We start from the raw sequence: 19079 nt of genomic DNA on the forward strand, positions 1-19079 counted from the left end.
CATCTAAATGTTCCATGATATACTGCATTTGGAATTCTAACATGAACATTATTTATTCAGTGAACCTTAGTTAAAAAAGTATAATAATGCAAGTGGCCTCTTTACTAACATATTGCTTTTAGATCAAACATCAGCTTCATACCATAAAAACATCAAAAGTAATAGCATATACTTCTATTGACTGGAGGCGATGTACAAGTGCTCACGGTAGACTTGTTCTCTAAGACTGTGTGTGCTAATGGTGGGCAAACTCTGAGTATTTAAACCATGGGCTGCAGTGCTTTCTGAATCTGTCCAATCAGATCTAAGCACACAGTGGCCTGGAGCTGAGAGGATGATGTGCCGTTCATAGCTACTTTAATTCCAGGCCACTGAGACTCATTTATGTATGATACTTATCAAAATGAAACAAGCAAGAGAGCCTTTGACGTATTATAAGACAAAGAGAGAATGGAAGATGGAGCACACATTTTCTGGGGTGCTCTGTCTTTTAGATGCATACTTACATTTGCATGTATGTTTATCAGTACAATCAAAAATCTTTTTCTGTTGACGGTGAAAATGTGCACTGGTGTATGTGGGTAGGGGGCCTATGGGTATGTCTGTGTGTGGTGATGGGCTATTAAAGCTTTAGGACAATGAATTTGGCTCCAGGGGCTCTTAGAGTAAAAAGAGTGGGTGCTGCAGTGGGCTTTGTTAAAAGGTTAGAACCTCTCTCCTTCAGGCCAGGTTACTATTCTGCCTTTGTGTGCTGGTATGAAAAAAATAAAAATAAATAAATAAATTAAAATAAGTAAATAAATAATTTTATGTGCTGTTACATTGCACAAATGTAATACAAATTATGCATAAAATATTTTATTGATATTTTTATCTAAATACTTTAAATTAGAGCACCTAATAATTAATCGCATCCAAAATAAAAGTTTTTATGTAATGTGTGTATATTTATTATGTTAAAATGTATAAATACACACACATACAGTATATATTTTGAAAATATTTACATGTATTCATATGTATATTGATATAATTTATATTATATATATTTAAAATACCAATATAACATATTTTCTTAAATATATTCATGCATGTGTGTGTATTTACATATACATAATAAATAAGCACAGTACACACACTGTATATATTTATGTAACAAAACTTTTATTTTGAATGTGATTAATCGCAAATGGTTAATGGTTTGACAGCACTAGTATTTTCATAACGCTACATGTAGCCTATGTTTTCACCGAGTTCTTTTATGCAAGAATTATGAATAAAAACAACTCAACATCAGTGGTTTCCACATGTCTTACAGATGCAGTTTTCAACAGTATGAAGTTGAGACTGTTTCAATCTCAAACCCTTTGGCATGGGTGTTAAATGTAACAACACAGCAAAAACCATGGGTTATTTTTTTTAACCCAACCGATGGGTTACACGTATTGGGTCACAAGTTTAGAGATGTATTACCCAACGTTAATAATGTGTAACGTAGAATGTATAACGTTAAGCCTGAGTTAGGCCTACTACTTATACACTTACTGAAATCACTATCTACCATAACGCCAGGTTTAAATTATTTTACAGTTAATGGAGGGCTGCAGACCTGTTCTGACTACAGTTTGTTTGGTCGCACTAGTGATTATCACATTTATATATGGGAAACGGCAAATGCAGTGGTGTTCACTTGAACCGTGCCGCATGGACCATTTAACTTGTCGATCCAGTATATAACGTTAGCGCAGCAGCAGCTCAGACCAGCTTAGTCCAGAGAGAAGCGCTCAAATTCGGTGAATTCTCTGTTAGAAAAGTCTAAAAATAGTCCAATTCTCCCATAAGAAAGACGTGATGGGAGAAACTAAGCTTTTCGAAGTTTCGAATCAATTAAACCAATTGCTTCTCAAAATAATTCACTGCTTACAAGCGTTCGTGACACAACAGTGACGCCTGCTGGTCAAAACAGGACCAGTGTCAAGTGTTTGGAAAGCTACCAGCACTAATAACACTAAAAGTGTTTTTATGGTTTATTCATATGATATTGAATATTGTTATGTATCTATTAGAACAGCCTCTAATTACAGCCATTTCTCATATGAAGCTATGAGAGATTGGCATGTTTTTGTTCAATGTGTTGTACTAAATGTGTTTATACTTATGTTTTAATTTAGACAATGGATTCTTCCGTGAAGCAAAAACGGCAACAGTGGAATCTCTGCCAGTTAATTGAAACATTTCAAAGTAAGAAAACTATTTGAATTAGTGATACATGTACACTACCAGTCAAAAGTTTTTGGACAGTAAGGTTTTTAATGTTTTTTAATGTCTCTTCTTCTCACCAAGCCTGCATTTATTTGATCCAAAATACAGTAAAAGCAGCAATATTGTGAAATATTTTGACTATTTAAAATAACTGCTTTCTATTTTTTAGTGTCATGTGATCTTTCAGAAACCATTCTAAAATGCTTATATGCTGTTCAAGAAACATTTTGTTTGGGGGGGGGGGGGGGGGGGGGGTTAATACTTTTCGTTAGCAAGAATGCATTAAATTGATAAAAAAAATAACAACGATAAAGACAATTATAATGTTACAAAAGATTTATATTTCAGATAAATGCTGTTCTTCTGAACTTTCTATTACTCAAAAACCTGAAATAATTCTAATTAAAATAACCCATAGATGGGAAGGTGCTACACCAACCCACAGTTGGGTTATTTTTAACCCAATATGTTTTAGTGAGAAGTCAAAAGTGTTTCTCATCGACTTTCCTCAGTCTGGTGTTTTCCCTTCATTAGTAAAACCTGCAAATGCCTGTATGCTCTGGGAGAGATCTTGTCTAATTAAACAGGTCCGGGGGCAGGCAAGGTAATCTCTACCCATCCTCGCTGGGGAGGCCAGATCACAGGCCTTCTTATTTCTAGGACAGAAAGAGAAAACGGTCCCAGAATGGATTAGATTCAAGACTAGACACAATGTTGTGTGAGGTACTGTAGCTGTTCCTGTTCTGTGCTGTTATGCAATGGGATGCACTTATCATCACTTTTAATGCACTGCTTAAAGGTTTCAGGAATGAATATCCCTTATTAAAAGAACAGGGCAGGACCAAGACTAAGGAGCATTTATGCAAATACCTCAAAACTTACGGAGGATCAGGTGGTAAGAACCATCAGCAACACTTTCTGACAGCTTACACACGACACAGCATGGACCCTTTTCCCATGTATTTCATATACATTGCATCATATGTAGCTCTAGACACCTTAACAATCCACCTCACTCAACCTATTTTAAAACTCACAATAATAATAATAACAATTCTCAAAACTGTCATTGTTACAGGATGTTGCACTAGTCGTTTTATGCTGACTTTGTCTATTGTTTGTATATATATAGACTGTTTATTGTCCCTTATGTCTATTTATTGTATCACTGAGTTACTGTGCTGTACATAGCGTGCTTCTAAAGGCTGATGTTTGCAACAAGGTTTCCTTGGGAAAACCTTTTCTAATAAGTTGTGTGTCTATGTAGTCTATTTTTAGATTTAGTAAAATAACCCTGCTCTGGAGTGAATCTAAAGAGGCAAGTTAGCAAAGGTCACAAATAAAGTTGTATGAGGGACCTGCCTACAGGCCAACTGTCCATTCAAATTCAGGAGGGTGTCGTTCCTGGCACCACATGCCATCACTGGAATAACAAGACAATACACTGCAAATATGGAATAAGGATCATTTAAACTAATTGAGCCATAAAGGGATATGACACACGCCTCAACCACACAACGAGACAGTTAGAGACTCCCATCAAAACTGTTTACAACCAATGTTTTCCAATCAAACACAATTTCACATTTCTTAATCCACCTTTTCTCACTGATTCGTCATAATTCATTTTCAAACATAAAATACAGCTTCCTACATTTTAGTGAAAGAGTCAAACTTGAAGCTCGAAATTTTTCTGTCTGTTAAAGAATGCAAAAATTACAGGCTAGCATAAGTTTGTGCTCCTCAAAGCTTAAGACCGAAAACCCCTTGCTTTTAATCTTTTTATTTTGACTGCAAAGTCAGACACAGCAACCGGCTTTAGCATAACACTGTTCTCCTTTCATCACGAGACATACAAACACACACATAGTCCATACTCCATCATTTTTGGCAATTAGTTGCTTTTATCTACATTAACCAGACTACAGGATAACACCAGGGATGAACCGTACCTTTTTGATGTTAAACAGGCTTTTGGAGATCTCAGGATGTTGGGCTCAACTCAAAAATCCACACTACAGTATACATAAAGCTCTGACCATCTTTAGGTGGTGTTTGATGTTTGGGGAACTCAAGCCTTTTGGAGGGTAAAGTGAATATAATCATCACCATAATGTTGATTTAATATAGAAATGTAGGGAATCATAAACTCATGAAACAAGAACCAGAAGAAAAACGAATGCTTAAATAGTTCAAGCAATTGTACGTCCTTTTTTAAACCTTGAAATATCAGTTTCAAGATCACTCTGAAGGTACACTGACTTCTAATAAGGCTTCTGTTTCTTTCTCACGCTTATTCATATATGGCTGTTCTTTCTGGGAGTATATAAGATTGGTAAGCGGGTACGAAATTCCACAAAAAGGGCGGATTGCTTTACGGCAGCAACACATGCACATGCAGCTATCTTTATTTTTAAATGATTTTAATTATAAAGGCTTTTACCAACAGTGAGTCTGAATTAGAGCTTGTGGTCAATACAATGACTATTATTTTCATCAATGATCAAATTAAGTTTGGTGCTCTTATAAACTGTGGACTATGATAGCATATTAAACAGGAACATCTTTGTCATCTAATGTTAAGTGCATCAATCAATCAAAGCAAAACTCATATGTCAAATGCCCTTTAATTTCTGCCAAGAAGAAAACACTGACTTATTCTGATGGGGATGATGTCAGTCTAGCAAGGTACGCCAATAAATCCTGACACACTGCCAGTTTCACCTTATTCTGCCAAGCTACAAGGCCATGGCATGAACCCCTTAACATGACAAATAGGACACATAGTCCTCAAAAATGACACACTGCTGCACACTGATTCTGTAAGGAGCAGAGCTGTAGGGGTGAAGTAGTTTTGGTCCGATGGTAATAATCATTCTGGGAGAAAGAGATTATTTCAGCAGGTCCTAGCTTGACCTACATGGCTTAATCTGTTTTTGGGTCAAATCAGTTTATTCCTGGACGTGGCCGGGTTCAAAACACGTCATGTGGCATCGAAATGAAAATACTATTTGAACTAATTGCATGTGTCTGTACATGTGCTTGTTTTTCTTTTGCCTTAGTGGAGGGGGAAATCTCCATCTTGTCAGTGCTGTATCTATGCACTGGACTTATGCCCATGCAATGCAGCTTAACATCCTCTTATAATTAAAGCTATACAGTAGCACCCAGCTCTGAGGCTATGATCCACATGAGGCTATGATCTCCTCAGAGGCTTGACAAGGGCGCTGAGGCTGTAGCATTTTATTTCAAAGCAGGGGCCTGGATTCATCGGCCCATGCAGTTGAAATGAAGCAGAAGGAGGGTTTTTTTAAATCACATATGTTATGGATACCACTTTTTCACTGGACATTAGACATTTCATCATGGATATGAGGTGGATGTTGCTTTGCATTTAGTGCTGAATCGAAGCAACTGGCATATTTATTTTCTCTCCACACCCAACCTGGAATTTTCATGTAAAATGCCTAGTTTTCTCATAAAATTTTTATTTGAGTGCGAAAAAGATATCATGTCTCATTGTGTTTAAATGTCACATCACCTATAACCTTTAGGTTAGATTTATCCTTTATCTTGCATTTAATTCTGTTGGAGCAGCTGGGTGGGCGCTAGTTTAATATGACATAAGGACAAAATGTTTTATTTTATGTTACTTACACCGTCTTGATAATGGGATGTGCAAAAATAAGCATAATAATAATAAAAAAATAGCGCAGTCGAATGTGATTATGCAATTACCGCGTTTTAAAGACACTATAGATTCCTTATTACTATGCTCGAAAAAAAAAATGAAATGAAAATCATGTTATATATCAGTTCAGAGATAGCTGTTGCGTTTATCCATTTTAATAAGCAGTGGTATTGAAATAGCTATGGCTCATACACGCCCTCTCTCCAAACACCGTCTCCGACCCAGACTGTCTCCTAACGTCTTAAAATCTTACCGATAACACATTTAGACTAACAAAAAAAAAACAAAAAAAAACAACATGCAGCGGCTGGTTACTGTGTGGCAAGACGTTTTTCGGTTCGGAGCGAAAAGCGCAACCGGTCATGGTGCAGGTGTTGGTTACGCATACAGGCGTGTGACACATTATAATTTGCCCGGCAAAGCTTCGAGGCAGTGTCTACATGTGACCTGATACATATAACCACCATATTCATTCATTCTTTTCCAATAATTTGCAAAACATCACACTTTCGTGTATACAATCTCTAAACCATAATTTACGCGTAATGGTCTACTTACGCACAGCCTCCAGTTTTGGATCCAGCGCACTGGAGGTTTTCTGGATTTTGCCGATTTTGTTCTGCAAAGCCCAAACCCGTTGGTTTGTGGAGATTATTTCGTTCTCAAGATCCTGGAATAAGGAGCAGGCGTGTTTGGACAGGTCGGAGAGCTGCCGCAGGGTCTGGGATAGAGCCACATTGGTGATGGAGCACAGATCCTCGAACAGCAACCCTTCATCATTAGGGATGGGATGTCTGCACAGCAGCTGGGGCTCAACGATCCGTTTGGCAAAAGGCATTTTTCAGTAGGTAAATGCAAATCCCCCATAAATAAACCAATCAACTAATCCAACTGAAGATTCTGGTGCCTGTCAAGCAAAAATCCACGAATCCTCCGCGCAACCCGCCATCACTTGAGTTCTCCCGTTAGAGGAGATCACACAGGGATGGAGGTTTCTCAGTGAAATTCTCTGCTCCTCCTCTGCTCCTGAATGCCTTTTGGTAGGCTAGTGGGTTTTTTGAGGGTTTTGAGGCTGAAGTTAGATAGAGATAGGCTTTGCGAAAACACGGACTGGTCTACTTGCGCCAGGAGCGGAGAGAAACTACGCATTCTACTACGGCGAAGGCATATGTCTTAAATATTAATTATAGCACGATGACGTCGCCTTACAAGCGTCCAGTCAGGAGCCTCATTAATATGCATGAGCAAAGCCTTAACCGTATTAGGTTTTAAAAGGGGAACGGATGAAGATTTATATAGCTTTGATTAATTCATCTAGAAAAATAATGTGTTAGACAATTCGTTTTAACAGATTTAACCCTTTTTATTAATGGGTAAATTTATTGAGGTAATCAAACACACTGTTCAAAATAATTATTAGCCTATAAACAATAGCCTATTATTTTGTATAATAATACAACGTATGCTGTTACCTCGGGAAGTTGTTGGTGGTGTATGATAGTGAGTATGTTTTTTAATTGGTTACAACTCACCCTGCGTTACAATAAAACACGGTCTGCTCTCTATACACAGCTATAGGCAGTTTAAGTCCTTTCAGTCAGCTGAAATGAATAAATTCATTCACAACCACTGACAACGTCATTAATGCTCCATTGTGATTGCTACAATGGTGACGGCGTAAAGTAGCCTATCTGTGCACCGTTTTGGAACAGCAAAGGCTGCAGTTACATCATTGCAGCGGTTTTCCGGTTAGGGGTAGCGTTTGGATAAACTTTATCCACTCTTTTGTCGAGGACTTAGGGATGCTTGGGCTTAACAACACAAAAGCTGAGCTGAATGCTTGGCATTGTAGTATAGATAGACCTGAGACGTGAAAGCTGTTGTGATAGCCAAGGAGTAACTCTTGAGTTTTTCAGTATTTAGTATTTAAATGACAAAGATTTTACCATCAAGAGAGCCGCACCATATATGTTGGCGAGCAGCCTCTCGTGGTGGAAATGGAATCTGTACAGCAACTAAAAAGCGTATAAAGAAATATCACCACCTGGTGCTCACTTTGCAACTATCACTGAATTGTCTCTGTGAAATATAGCGAGAAAATGCATTATTTTATGATTATGAACATAAAATAAATATATAACCTGGTTAACAGAGCCTCAGTCTCTCTTGTACTGCTATACTCTATACATATACATACATAAACACACACACACACACACACACACACACATATATATATATATATATATATATATATATATATATATATATATGTGTGTGTGTGTGTGTGTGTGTGTATACTTGGGAGTAACTAAAAAATTAATTAAGAGAGAAAGAAAGATGGTTTTCACTGGTAAACATTTAGTCACGTTTTATTAGGGGCAACAAAGATAACCTTACCTTAACCCAACCATAAAACAAAACAAGAGATAAAAGCACATCAATGATTCATGAATGAACTAAAATAAACAGATAAGACAGCTATTAAACAATCTGAAATTTGAAACTGAAAACTGAACGTTTGTCTGGACATTGTGTTTAGCCATTGTAAATGTGATGGTGGGGTTAAAAACTGTGTAATGCCTCTAAATTATAGTGAGACTGTTTTTAAATGTTCCCAACTATTCCATTTTAATGATTCATGGAATTATTCCAAATGCAATTTCAAATAGTTATCTATGTTTTCTATGAAACTCTCTGAGTCATCAGCTTATCTTGATAAAGATCTACTTTAGCCATCACAGGCACTGTTATTTATGATTTTATAGGCCTAGATTATGTTTTCACAATGAACTTACCGCTCAAAGTAAAGATCATAGGTCTGCTCTTCGCAAAAATCAGTGTTTTGGTGTATTTTGCTTTAGCTTTCAGTAATGAACAAACCAGATACAGCCAGTATATGAAGCACACATTCATTTAAAAATGAATAGTAATGAAAAAATAAAATGGTAAATTGTAGTTTACCAATTTGCTTCATACCATTTGTGAAGAGGTGTGATTTTACTTTAATATTAATAATATGCCCATTTAATAATAAAAATGCTCACTTTAGCAGAAAATGTGTTATGCAACATTCAGTGAGACCATCCCACCTGCATTCAAGCACAATGTTGGTCAAAGGGCAAAGCAATTGAGCGTCTTCGATAAAACCACGCATGGGGAAAACAACAGTGTCAGTGTCGGTGGGACAAGCGCTGTCGCGATGTTTGCTCGCTGGCTCCTTCTTTTGGCCATGGCCTCTGTGGCCTGCTCTCAGACCGTGGAGGAAAACGCAAGGGAATTCTTAAAGAAATTTGATGAGGAGGCAACCAGTCTCATGTACCAGTATTCCCTTGCATCCTGGGCCTACAACACAGATATCTCCCAGGAAAATGCCGATAAAGAGGTAAGTGTGATAGTGTGACCCTATTTGTAACTCTTTAAACTACTGAAATGACAAAATATCTCATTTGGGGGCAAAACATTTCTGCACATATGGGTGTTCATGATGAGCATCAATTTGAGCATTTTGCTTTCTTCTGTGATAATTGTTAAACTGCTGACATCATGAAATAGCTAATGTTGAGAGAAAATATTAATTGAACAACACCAGTAGTAACTGGACATGGGTGTTCATGATGACTTGAGCATCTTTGCACATCTTCTGCAGACAGTTTTTAACTTGTTCAAATATTGAAATAACAAAATATCTACTTTTTGGAGAAAACACTGGTGACTGGATATGGATGTTCTGTCTTTAGGCTGAAGCATATGCAATCTGGAGTGAGTACTACAGTAAGATGTCCGAGGAGTCCAGTGTCTACCCCACTGATCAAATCTCTGATCCGCTGATTAAAATTCAGCTCCAAAAGCTCCAAGATAAAGGATCAGGGGCACTTTCACCGGACAAGGCTAGTGAAGTAAGTATGACATTGATGTTTTACAATAATGTCACCCAGATGCTGAAATTGTCTTTCGTACTAGTGTTTCACTTTTCTTGTGGTAATGTGGCAAACATGATGAAACTAACATGGCCTGAATGCCTTGTGTATCACAGCTGAGGAATATCATGTCAGAGATGAGCACTATTTACAACACAGCAACTGTGTGCAAAACTGACGATCCCACTGACTGTCAAACTTTGGAGCCAGGTAATGTTAGCTGTACATACACCGCCATCCTAATGATAAAGTAAAATCTCAGGTTCATAAACCAGGTGCCTTGTTTCCACATTTACAATAATAAAAGAGTCTGTGTGTAAGGTTTCTATTACCTATTTTATTCATAAACGTATAAAAAAAGAAAAAAAAGGAAACTGTAAGTTTCTATTCTCAGGTTCATTTTTAAAAGACGTGAGAAAATGGATGTTTATTTGAAAAAGAGGACATGACATCTGAAATATAAGGTGAAGTAAAAGTAAAATTGGCCAGACACATGTGGTGTTATATTCCTTTACGATTCAATAAAAATCTAAATTCATTCATTAAAAAATTTGGGGTCAGTAAGATTTTTTTTTTTTTGGAAAGAAATGGTTTCATGGTTTCCATAAAGATATTAAGCAGCACAAATGTTTTCAATATTGATAATAATAGGAAATGTACCTTGAGCAGTAAATCAGCATATTAGAATGATTTCTGAAGAGTAATGGCTGCTGATCTTTACAATATTTCTATTTTTACTGTATTTTTAAGCAAATTAATGCAGCGTTGCTGAGCATAAGAAACTTATTATTATTTTTTAAAATTACTAACCCCAAACTTTTGAACAGTAGTGTATGTTCTCAAATTTGAATGACTAACGACACTTGACCAAACTGTGTATCATATGTAGTGTTTTTAGATCTCACTGCTAGCAATGTGAAGTTCCCAGGTAACACATACAGTAAAGGCATTTGCCACATGTAACCTGCCACAGTTTACCTGACTTCAATACATTTTTCATTCACCAGGCCTAGAGAGTATCATGGCAAACAGCAGGGACTATGACGAGCGTCTACATGCGTGGGAGGGATGGAGAGTGGCCGCAGGGATGAAGATGAGACCCCTTTATGAGAAATATGTGGACCTGAAGAATGAAGCCGCCAAACTCAACAGTATGAGCTCCGTTCTTAACTTTATGACATGGTCTTTTAATAACCTGATATTACCTGATAATAAATGATTTTATGCCTTTGCTTTTACTGCTTTGATCTTATGGATAACTGATGTTGTGGTTGACAAAGTTCAAGATTTTTCTTGTCATTTTATTTAAGATTATGAAGACCATGGAGATTACTGGAGGGGGGATTATGAAACCATCGATGAACCCGAATACAGTTATTCCCGAGACCAAGTTATGGAAGACGCCAGGCGCATTTACCAGGAGGTTGGTGAAAAAAAGTCAAAACAAGTCACGCACTCTTAAAAATAAAGGTTCCAAAAGGTGTTTTATGCAATGATGCTATAGATTTTTGGTTCCCCAAAGAACCTTTCAGTAAACAGTTTTTAATAGAACCATTTTTATTAGATTTATAAATCTAAAGAACCTACCATTTTCCATTATCATGAACCTTTTGTGCAAAGGTTCCATGGATGTTCTTCATTGAACCATCAATGGCAATAAAGAACCTTCATATTTAACAGTTTTTCATGGGTTTTTATTCAGAAAACTCACTCTTATTATGATGTTCCAGATCTTGCCTTTGTACAAAGAGCTTCATGCTTATGTGAGAGCAAAACTGCAAGATGTCTATCCTGGTCACATCGCCTCTGACGCTTGCCTTCCAGCACACCTGCTTGGTAATATATGGAACATTACTTTTTGGACATTTGCATTGTCCAAATAGTGATATTAAATTACATATACAAGAATAAATGTATGCTATTAGGATATAATGTTGTTTAAGATTAAATGGTGACATTTTATGACTTTGCACATTTAGGTGATATGTGGGGAAGGTTTTGGACCAACTTGTATCCTCTCATGATTCCGTATCCAGAAAAGCCTGATATCGACGTGAGCTCTGAAATGATGGCCCAGGTAATACATGTGACTGTTTTCATTTCTATTCTTAACCTTTTTGGTCTAAGATAAGCGTCTTTTTATCTCCAAGGTTTTATCTTTTATCTTCATATATGTTTAAAGTCCAGACTAAAGGTCTGTTCGCATTTTATTTGATCAAAGATTACATGCAATCTATGCTATTAATCATTTTGTTCTTTAGCAGGAGCAATAAAAAATATGGAGTTGTAAATAGTCATGCTCTTTTTTAATTTCCTACTTATTTGCTACCATTTCAGAGCTGGGATGAAATCCGCCTGTTTAAAGAGGCAGAAAAATTCTTTATGTCTGTAAACATGTCTGCGATGTTTGACAACTTCTGGACAAACTCAATGTTTATTAAGCCTGAAGGAAGAGACGTGGTGTGCCATCCTACCGCATGGGACATGGGAAACAGGGAGGACTTCAGGTGGGGTGATAATGTTGTTACATTCGGTCAAAATGCTTGGTAATGATTAACAAGTAGATAAGATACAATTTTAAACAACTGAATTCTGTTTAATTATTTAAAATAATATTTCCTTTTGATGCTTTTCTGAAAAGAACTCATTGTTTCTGATATGCTAGATATTACATTCTTTACCTCACTAAGGCTGCAATTATTTGATCAGAAATACAGAAAAAAGTTGTAATATTGTGAAATTTGAACTGTTTTTCAGGATTCTAAAACAAAGCAGTCAGAATAGAATAGCAATTATTAATTTTAGCTTCTGTTCTCATTCTGTGCAAGAATTAGCAAACTTAATTAGAGTTTTTTTGTTATTTTTTACAGAATCAAAATGTGCACTAAAGTGAACATGGATGATTTCTTAACTGTTCACCATGAGATGGGTCATAACCAGTACCAAATGGCGTACCGCCACCACTCATATCTGCTGAGAGATGGTGCTAATGAAGGCTTCCATGAGGCTGTGGGAGAGATCATGTCCCTGTCTGCTGCCACTCCTTCTCACCTGCAGTCACTGGGGCTTCTACCTCCTGACTTCAAACAGGACTATGGTAAAGTGTAATTGCATACCTGCCTGACTTCATCTGAATAACCTGAAACTGAATTCAGCATACAAACAATCTTCACCAAAACTGATAAACATTCATATTATCATTTGTATTTACAGAGACAGATATTAACTTCCTTCTGAAGCAGGCCCTCACCATCGTGGCAACTATGCCTTTCACCTACATGCTGGAGGAATGGAGGTGGCAAGTCTTAAAAGAGACCATCCCCAAAGATGAGTGGATGCTCCGCTGGTGGCAAATGAAGTGAGTGACAGAAAACATACATTAAAAATCATCAGAATCCAAACATAATGAACTCTTATTCGGTTGCACTTTGACTCTATGGCTCATCACAACATTTGTTACCGCAGGAGAGAACTAGTTGGAGTGGCTGAGGCTGTGCCCAGAGATGAGGCTTATTGTGACCCACCTGCACTTTTTCATGTGTCTGGGGATTATTCTTTTATCAGGTAATGTCACCTGTAGAATTAATAAAGCATTGCATTTAACAAAGTGATGAGGGTCATTGCCACTTCAGAATTTGCTATTCTTAAATCCTCAATATCGATTTTTTAACGAACCCATTTGTACAGCACGACTCATTCTGCAGACTTACTGTAACTGCATCTTACATTCAGCAACGTTCCCACACTGTAGGATCTTCAAAATGTGAAGCAATACAAAGTAAACCACTAAATAATGACAAGAATCATCTTTATATTGAGCTGTTCTCACGGTCTGCATGGATGAACAAACATTTAACGCGACCAATGAGGTTCAATTCATAAACAAATATGAGCTGGTTCTTTTTACTGATTTAAAACATATTAGGGTAGCCAGATTCATGATACTAATAACTCTTTTGAGTTGGTTCTTTTTAGAGAATCAAAACAGATTCAAAACAAAACAAAGCTGTGATTAGGACTTGGCTTTCTGCAGACCTGTTGAGTTGTTCCACACTGACTGAATCAATCATGTATTTTTGAACCTTGCCTTATACACAGATGCATTGTCGTGTTAGAATAGACAATTACATAGAATAACATCATATGTTTAAACATTAAGATTTGTACTCATGAAAATTACAAACCTGTTCATTAGAAGGTGTCCCAATACTTTTGTCCATATAGTGTATCTTTCTCCCATTCATTGACTAATACACACACACACACTAATATGCAATGGAGAGGTTGCCAGATGTTTTGGCCAACAGCTTATTATTACAGGTTAACCTGAGAGTGTTCTTTGCACTGTGTGAGAAATGGATGTGTGGCATAGAGCACGAGGACAGTGTCAGAGTTGGCAGCCCTGCTAAGATACAGTGTGAATCAAATTGAGAGCATGCTATTTTGAAATGAATGGGCAATTCTGTATAAAAAATGTGTATAGCCCTAATTTTTACCAAATCTTTTTTTGTGCAATGCAATATTTATATTAAATACATTTAAAACGGCAAGAAATAATGTCATATAGGCTAATAGCCATATGAATAGCCATGTCTTGTTTCTCTAATAGGTACTTTACTAGAACCGTATATCAGTTCCAGTTTCAAGAGGCCTTATGTGAGGCAGCTGGCCACACCGGTCCCCTTTACAAATGTGACATTACAAACTCAACCAAAGCTGGTAACAAACTCAGGTATGCACAAAGATGTATGTCCTATATTCTTTCAATTTAGGATAAACATAACTGCTATAAACAAACAAATATTTTGGTCCGCAGGCATATGCTTGAGTTAGGCAGATCCATGTCATGGACTCGTGCTCTGGAAGATGTGGCAGGAACCACGAAGATGGACTCTCAGCCACTGCTACATTACTTCAGCACCCTCATGGACTGGCTAAAGGAGGAGAACCAGAAGAACAACAGAGTGCCTGGCTGGGATGTCAATATTAACCCATGTTAGCATTTCATTTGAACATAAACATTACATTTCTTTAAATTCTTATAATAAATTCAGCTATTGGTTAAGTTTTATTATTTTCATCCATCAGTGCATGTATTGATATGACCACATAGATGTTGGAAAAATATATTAATTGGGTGTATTTACTTATTCACAGCATCCTCTGTAAATAAAGATGATCCAAATGCATTCAAAGTTAGAATAAGCCTAAAATCTGCCATGGGAGATGATGCAGTAAGCCTCTTTTTTAACAAAAAACGATTTACAGATAGAAATGTAATTTGCCTTTGCTAATTACTGTCATTTTTAATCTTCAGTACTCTTGGAATACAAATCAAATGTATCTCTTTAAGTCCACTATGGCCTTTGCAATGCGCCAGTACTACTCGGAAGAGAAGGGAATAGAAATGAATTTCATGTAAGTATTATCTCTTCTTATCCTTCACTAATTACACATTTCAGAGTGTGATTGAATCATTTTCATTGTGAAATTGTGACATTGCACAACATATTTGTTGCACACAGGCCAGAGAATATCAACACATACAGTGAAACGGCCAGAATCTCTTTTTATTTTGTTGTGATGGATCCAACCAAACCAGACACAGTCATTCCCAAGGCAGATGTAGAGGCAGCTATCTGGTATTTCTTGAAACCATACCATCTACTATTTTTTTTTATATATTTTATAATATTTTTAAACTAATAACAGTGTATGAATATTGGGTGGCATGACATTATTAAGGAGAATTTGAGCAGCTCCACTGAATTTCCCTTTTTAACTCTTCACAGGCTGTCCAGAGAACGCATCAACGGTGCATTTTTACTCAGTGATGAAACACTGGAATTTGTTGGGCTGCAGGCAACATTAGCTCCACCCAAAGAGGAAAAAGTCACAGTTTGGCTGGTGGTATTTGGAGTCGTAATGGGCGTAACTACGTTTGGGGGGATCTACCTCATTACCACAGGGATATTAAACAGGAAGAAGTAAGTACTGTCGGTGAAACACCTCAAGAACGATGAGGTGAAGATGATCCCATTCTTGTCCATATTAAACATTGACATGTTTTGTAGAACTGCATGATCATAACAGCTATATGCATTGTGGACAATAATTAAAAATTACACAAACAATGGTATAATGCAATATACATTTAGTAATGCAATGTTACACATTATAATAATTCAGTTTCTATAGAAATAGGAAAATACAAGCTTTAAAAAAAAAAAAAATTCATATGAATCAAATCCATACAAGGTTTTACCACAACTGGTGTGGTATTTAATAGCTTACATTACTGCAAAACTTTTTTTCTTTTCAGGAAAGCTAAGAAGGCTGATGAGACTGTGAACCCATATGAGAATTCAGATGATGGACAAGTGAACAAAGCCTTTGAAGAAGACATTGAACAAACAGGACTATAAAGAAATAGGTGCTTTCAAAAATTACATCAGAAGTGAGAGCGATGAAAAAAGCATCTACAACATTGCCTGCTTTGGGAAACATTCCAATAGAATTTTTTTTTTTTTTTCTTGCAAATGTTTATTGAAATGCTTGATGTTGAATACATGGACACATTATAATGTGATAAATTATAAATTTCAAATTTCTAGTAGCTTATACATGCAAATGTATATAAAGGTTAATATTATAAATATATTGATAAAGTACTCATAATGTATTTTAAAAATACTATGAACATTTTGAATAAAATCCTTAATTTAATAAGAGGTTTTAATATTTAGTGGGTTTTGTGGTCTCACACTCACTCTAAGACAAAGCAACTGCTGGATGTTCTATTGCCTTGTTTCATATTCACAACCTCATCATTTAGAGTGTGAATGAACCATCCTATGTGGAGCGCTGACTGAAAATCCCGGAGACCATCACGCTTTTGAGACATGTAGAAAATAAAGGATAATTTTTCTGGATCATCTGCAGAAATTTGTATCTTTTTTCTGTCATAAATAAACGTCTGAAATAAACATGAAAAAAGCTGGTTTGCAGTTGAAGTTGAACAAGAAGACCATGTCATACTATATTTGGGCACAATAAACATATTTTTCTAACTTGCAGAGCAATGCACTACTGTGCAACCCTTGCAAAATCAAGAAACACATCTTATTGAAATCTTACTTTAATGATTAATATCTTTTCCTCTCCTTGGTCGGTGCAGCAGAGGAAGTTGTCTGTGCCTGTGAAGTTCAGCACAACAGGAACACCTACATTTCTGTTGCCGGTGACCACGCCAAGGAAGGTCCCATGAAAGATGGTGATTTTTGCTGAAAAAAAAAAGAAATTTGTGAAACATGTCATTTTAAAATAACAGAAAAAATAGCACTGTTACAAGGGAATAATAAAAATATTATTGTCATTATTTGATGCAAACCTGTCATGGTTTTCTCCAAACATATCTCGTTCTGTTTTGATGCAATGTACTTGCATCCTTTAAGTGTCTTCAGGAATAAATTGTTTTGTTCTTTAATTACTTTCCAAATTTGTGCAGAAACTGAAAAAGACAGCAGAACGTTACAACCAGAACTGAATTTTCTTATGAACAAGAAACATTAGATACTTCAAAATGAATAAAATTACTATAAGCAAAATCAGCTGTCTCTGGCATGATCTCCCTTTCATCAGGTTGCTGATCACAGTCGCAGGAAGGGTTGTCAGCATCAGAGTCTTGATCAACTATCACTTTCAAGGTCATGTTTGCCAGGGAACGAAGCACATCGTCATCAATGAAACAGTCGTCCTCAATGTCCTTCTCTTTCTCCTCTGCTTGTGGATTTGATGGTTCCTGAAGTGCACCCAACTCGGTATCTTCTATCGACAGGCTGAATCTCATGAATTTCAACATATTTATTTTGCATCGGGTGGCCTCCGGTTGACACGCTTCTGTTTTTTCAGTGCTCGGATGACATACAGTCTACGAGAGGAGATTATTTGCTTTAGTGGAGTCAAAGATAATGCATTTGTTTCAAATGCCAAATACAACGTGGTCACATGTGTCATTGAGTTTCCTGACTAGGCGGAAAGGTTGAGGTAAACATTTCAATTTCATTTCTCTTTCTCGTAACATCATACAGGTTAAACAAACAGAGAAGTGAAAGAGCGTATTAAGTAAAAGTGAACTAGGAAATACAAAAATCAGAGTTTATCGCCCTTATTGAAAAATTTGAGACTAATTCACTAATATAGGCATTGAGCAATTGCTATTTATTTTTAAAATGATTTTCCTGAATATGCATTTATATTTAAATCAGCTGCAAAATAACAAATTGCTACACACCTCTGCTTCCATGTTGATCTCAGCGCTGATAAAAAAGTTGTGTGAGCCCTGCCTTCGAAGCACTGCTTTTTCAATGTCAAAGCCCTCCTGCTGTAGGAAGAGGAAGTTATGAGACATATTACACCAAAGCGTGGGGTTTGGCTGGAAAAACTGTATGGTGTGTTGGTGGGGAAAACACAAACGTACAATTCGAAGGGGTTGGATCAAGTGTCTCTTTGCACCAAAACAAACTCAGCAGTAATTTCAATCGTTCACTTGTAAGGCTATCCCTATCAAAGGCATGAGGTAATAACACATAACCTGTTTTGTTAAGGTGTGAAAGTTTTTAAGCTTTATACCAACCTAAGTCAAAGTGGTTAATGGAGGCAGAAAAGGTCACAGTTTGTAATGAGACTTGGGGATCTTCCTACTGCTGGGGCATTTGACATGAAGTAATTATTGAAAGGGGAAGCACATCAGAAATGAATCATTGTTTTGTGGTAAATATAAATATGTGTTGGTTCATAACCAGTTTAGCGACGAAGATGACATTTCTTGCCAATAGCACGTTTTATATTGGAATTGAATCATAGGGCACTTTAGGGCACTGACAGTTATGATCTACAAACCAATTTTATTCATAGTCTTAATCAAAATCTTTAATAAAAACAACTAAATAAAGCTATTTCCTGATTAAAATTAGAGAACACTTTGAGATCCCTCCTAGTTATTGGTGTTAATCTGGCACCTCCTGCTAATTTCTTTAATTATCTGACAAATCTGACCAATTTTCAATGACTTTGCAAAATGGTGAGCCATTCTAAAGTGACTGAAACCCTCCGACACCAGGTTGCCCAGATGAAGGTGAATACCAGCCATAGCAAGAGAAATTGGTTGTTCCAAATCTGTGTTTTCTAGAATATTGCATCTTTAC

The 19079-nt window shown here is 36.6% G+C and overlaps 3 protein-coding genes across 4 annotated transcripts in view; 1 reads left to right on the plus strand and 2 right to left on the minus strand.

Annotated features, from left to right (window-relative positions):
• The window catches only part of LOC306856653 (actin remodeling regulator NHS-like), a gene marked incomplete at its 5' end in the record, with an annotated part of 66229 nt that extends 59438 nt beyond the window's left edge, over positions 1–6791 (minus strand). The window contains one exon of the mRNA XM_079396016.1: positions 6512–6791. Within this exon, the coding sequence (XP_079252142.1) occupies positions 6512–6791 (280 nt within the window). The remainder of the gene's footprint in view (positions 1–6511) is intronic.
• Positions 6792–9116: 2325 nt separating this feature from the next.
• On the plus strand, positions 9117–16852 carry LOC306856745 (angiotensin-converting enzyme 2-like). The gene is made up of 18 exons (XM_079396178.1): positions 9117–9338; positions 9694–9852; positions 9990–10083; positions 10881–11024; positions 11184–11296; positions 11604–11709; positions 11853–11950; positions 12211–12380; positions 12744–12970; positions 13087–13231; positions 13339–13437; positions 14483–14605; positions 14690–14868; positions 15031–15107; positions 15191–15291; positions 15399–15515; positions 15666–15860; positions 16196–16852. Exons 1-18 carry the CDS (start codon positions 9156–9158, stop codon positions 16296–16298), a joined length of 2433 nt encoding a protein of 810 aa, XP_079252304.1. The 5' UTR covers positions 9117–9155; the 3' UTR covers positions 16299–16852.
• On the minus strand, positions 16012–18319 carry LOC306856746 (uncharacterized protein). 2 transcript variants are annotated; one of them, XM_079396179.1, is made up of 5 exons: positions 18167–18204; positions 17470–17803; positions 17264–17383; positions 17011–17156; positions 16012–16849 (listed from the first exon to the last, which is right to left on the minus strand). In XM_079396179.1, exons 1-5 carry the CDS (start codon positions 18176–18178, stop codon positions 16640–16642), a joined length of 822 nt encoding a protein of 273 aa, XP_079252305.1. In that variant the 5' UTR covers positions 18179–18204; the 3' UTR covers positions 16012–16639. The 2 variants fall into 2 exon arrangements, with proteins under 2 accessions (XP_079252305.1, XP_079252306.1); XM_079396180.1 differs by having other exon boundaries at positions 16409–17156; positions 18167–18319.
• Positions 18320–19079: the final 760 nt, after the last annotated feature.

Source organism: Barbus barbus (assembly GCF_936440315.1).
Source record: "Barbus barbus genome assembly, chromosome: 37".
Lineage (NCBI taxonomy): Eukaryota > Metazoa > Chordata > Actinopteri > Cypriniformes > Cyprinidae > Barbus > Barbus barbus.

Coding starts and splice junctions, on each gene's coding strand:
- LOC306856745 (XM_079396178.1), top strand. CDS start 9,156: ATGTTTGCTCGCTGGCTCCTTCTTTTGGCCATGGCCTCTGTGGCCTGC. Junction 12,381..12,743: donor GGAAACAGGGAGGACTTCAG/GTGGGGTGATAA, acceptor TATTTTTTACAG/AATCAAAATGTGCACTAAAG. Junction 15,861..16,195: donor GGGATATTAAACAGGAAGAA/GTAAGTACTGTC, acceptor TTTTCTTTTCAG/GAAAGCTAAGAAGGCTGATG.
- LOC306856746 (XM_079396179.1), bottom strand. Junction 17,384..17,469: donor GACAGCTGATTTTGCTTATA/GTAATTTTATTC, acceptor TGTCTTTTTCAG/TTTCTGCACAAATTTGGAAA. Junction 16,850..17,010: donor AAAAGATATTAATCATTAAA/GTAAGATTTCAA, acceptor TGTTTATTTCAG/ACGTTTATTTATGACAGAAA.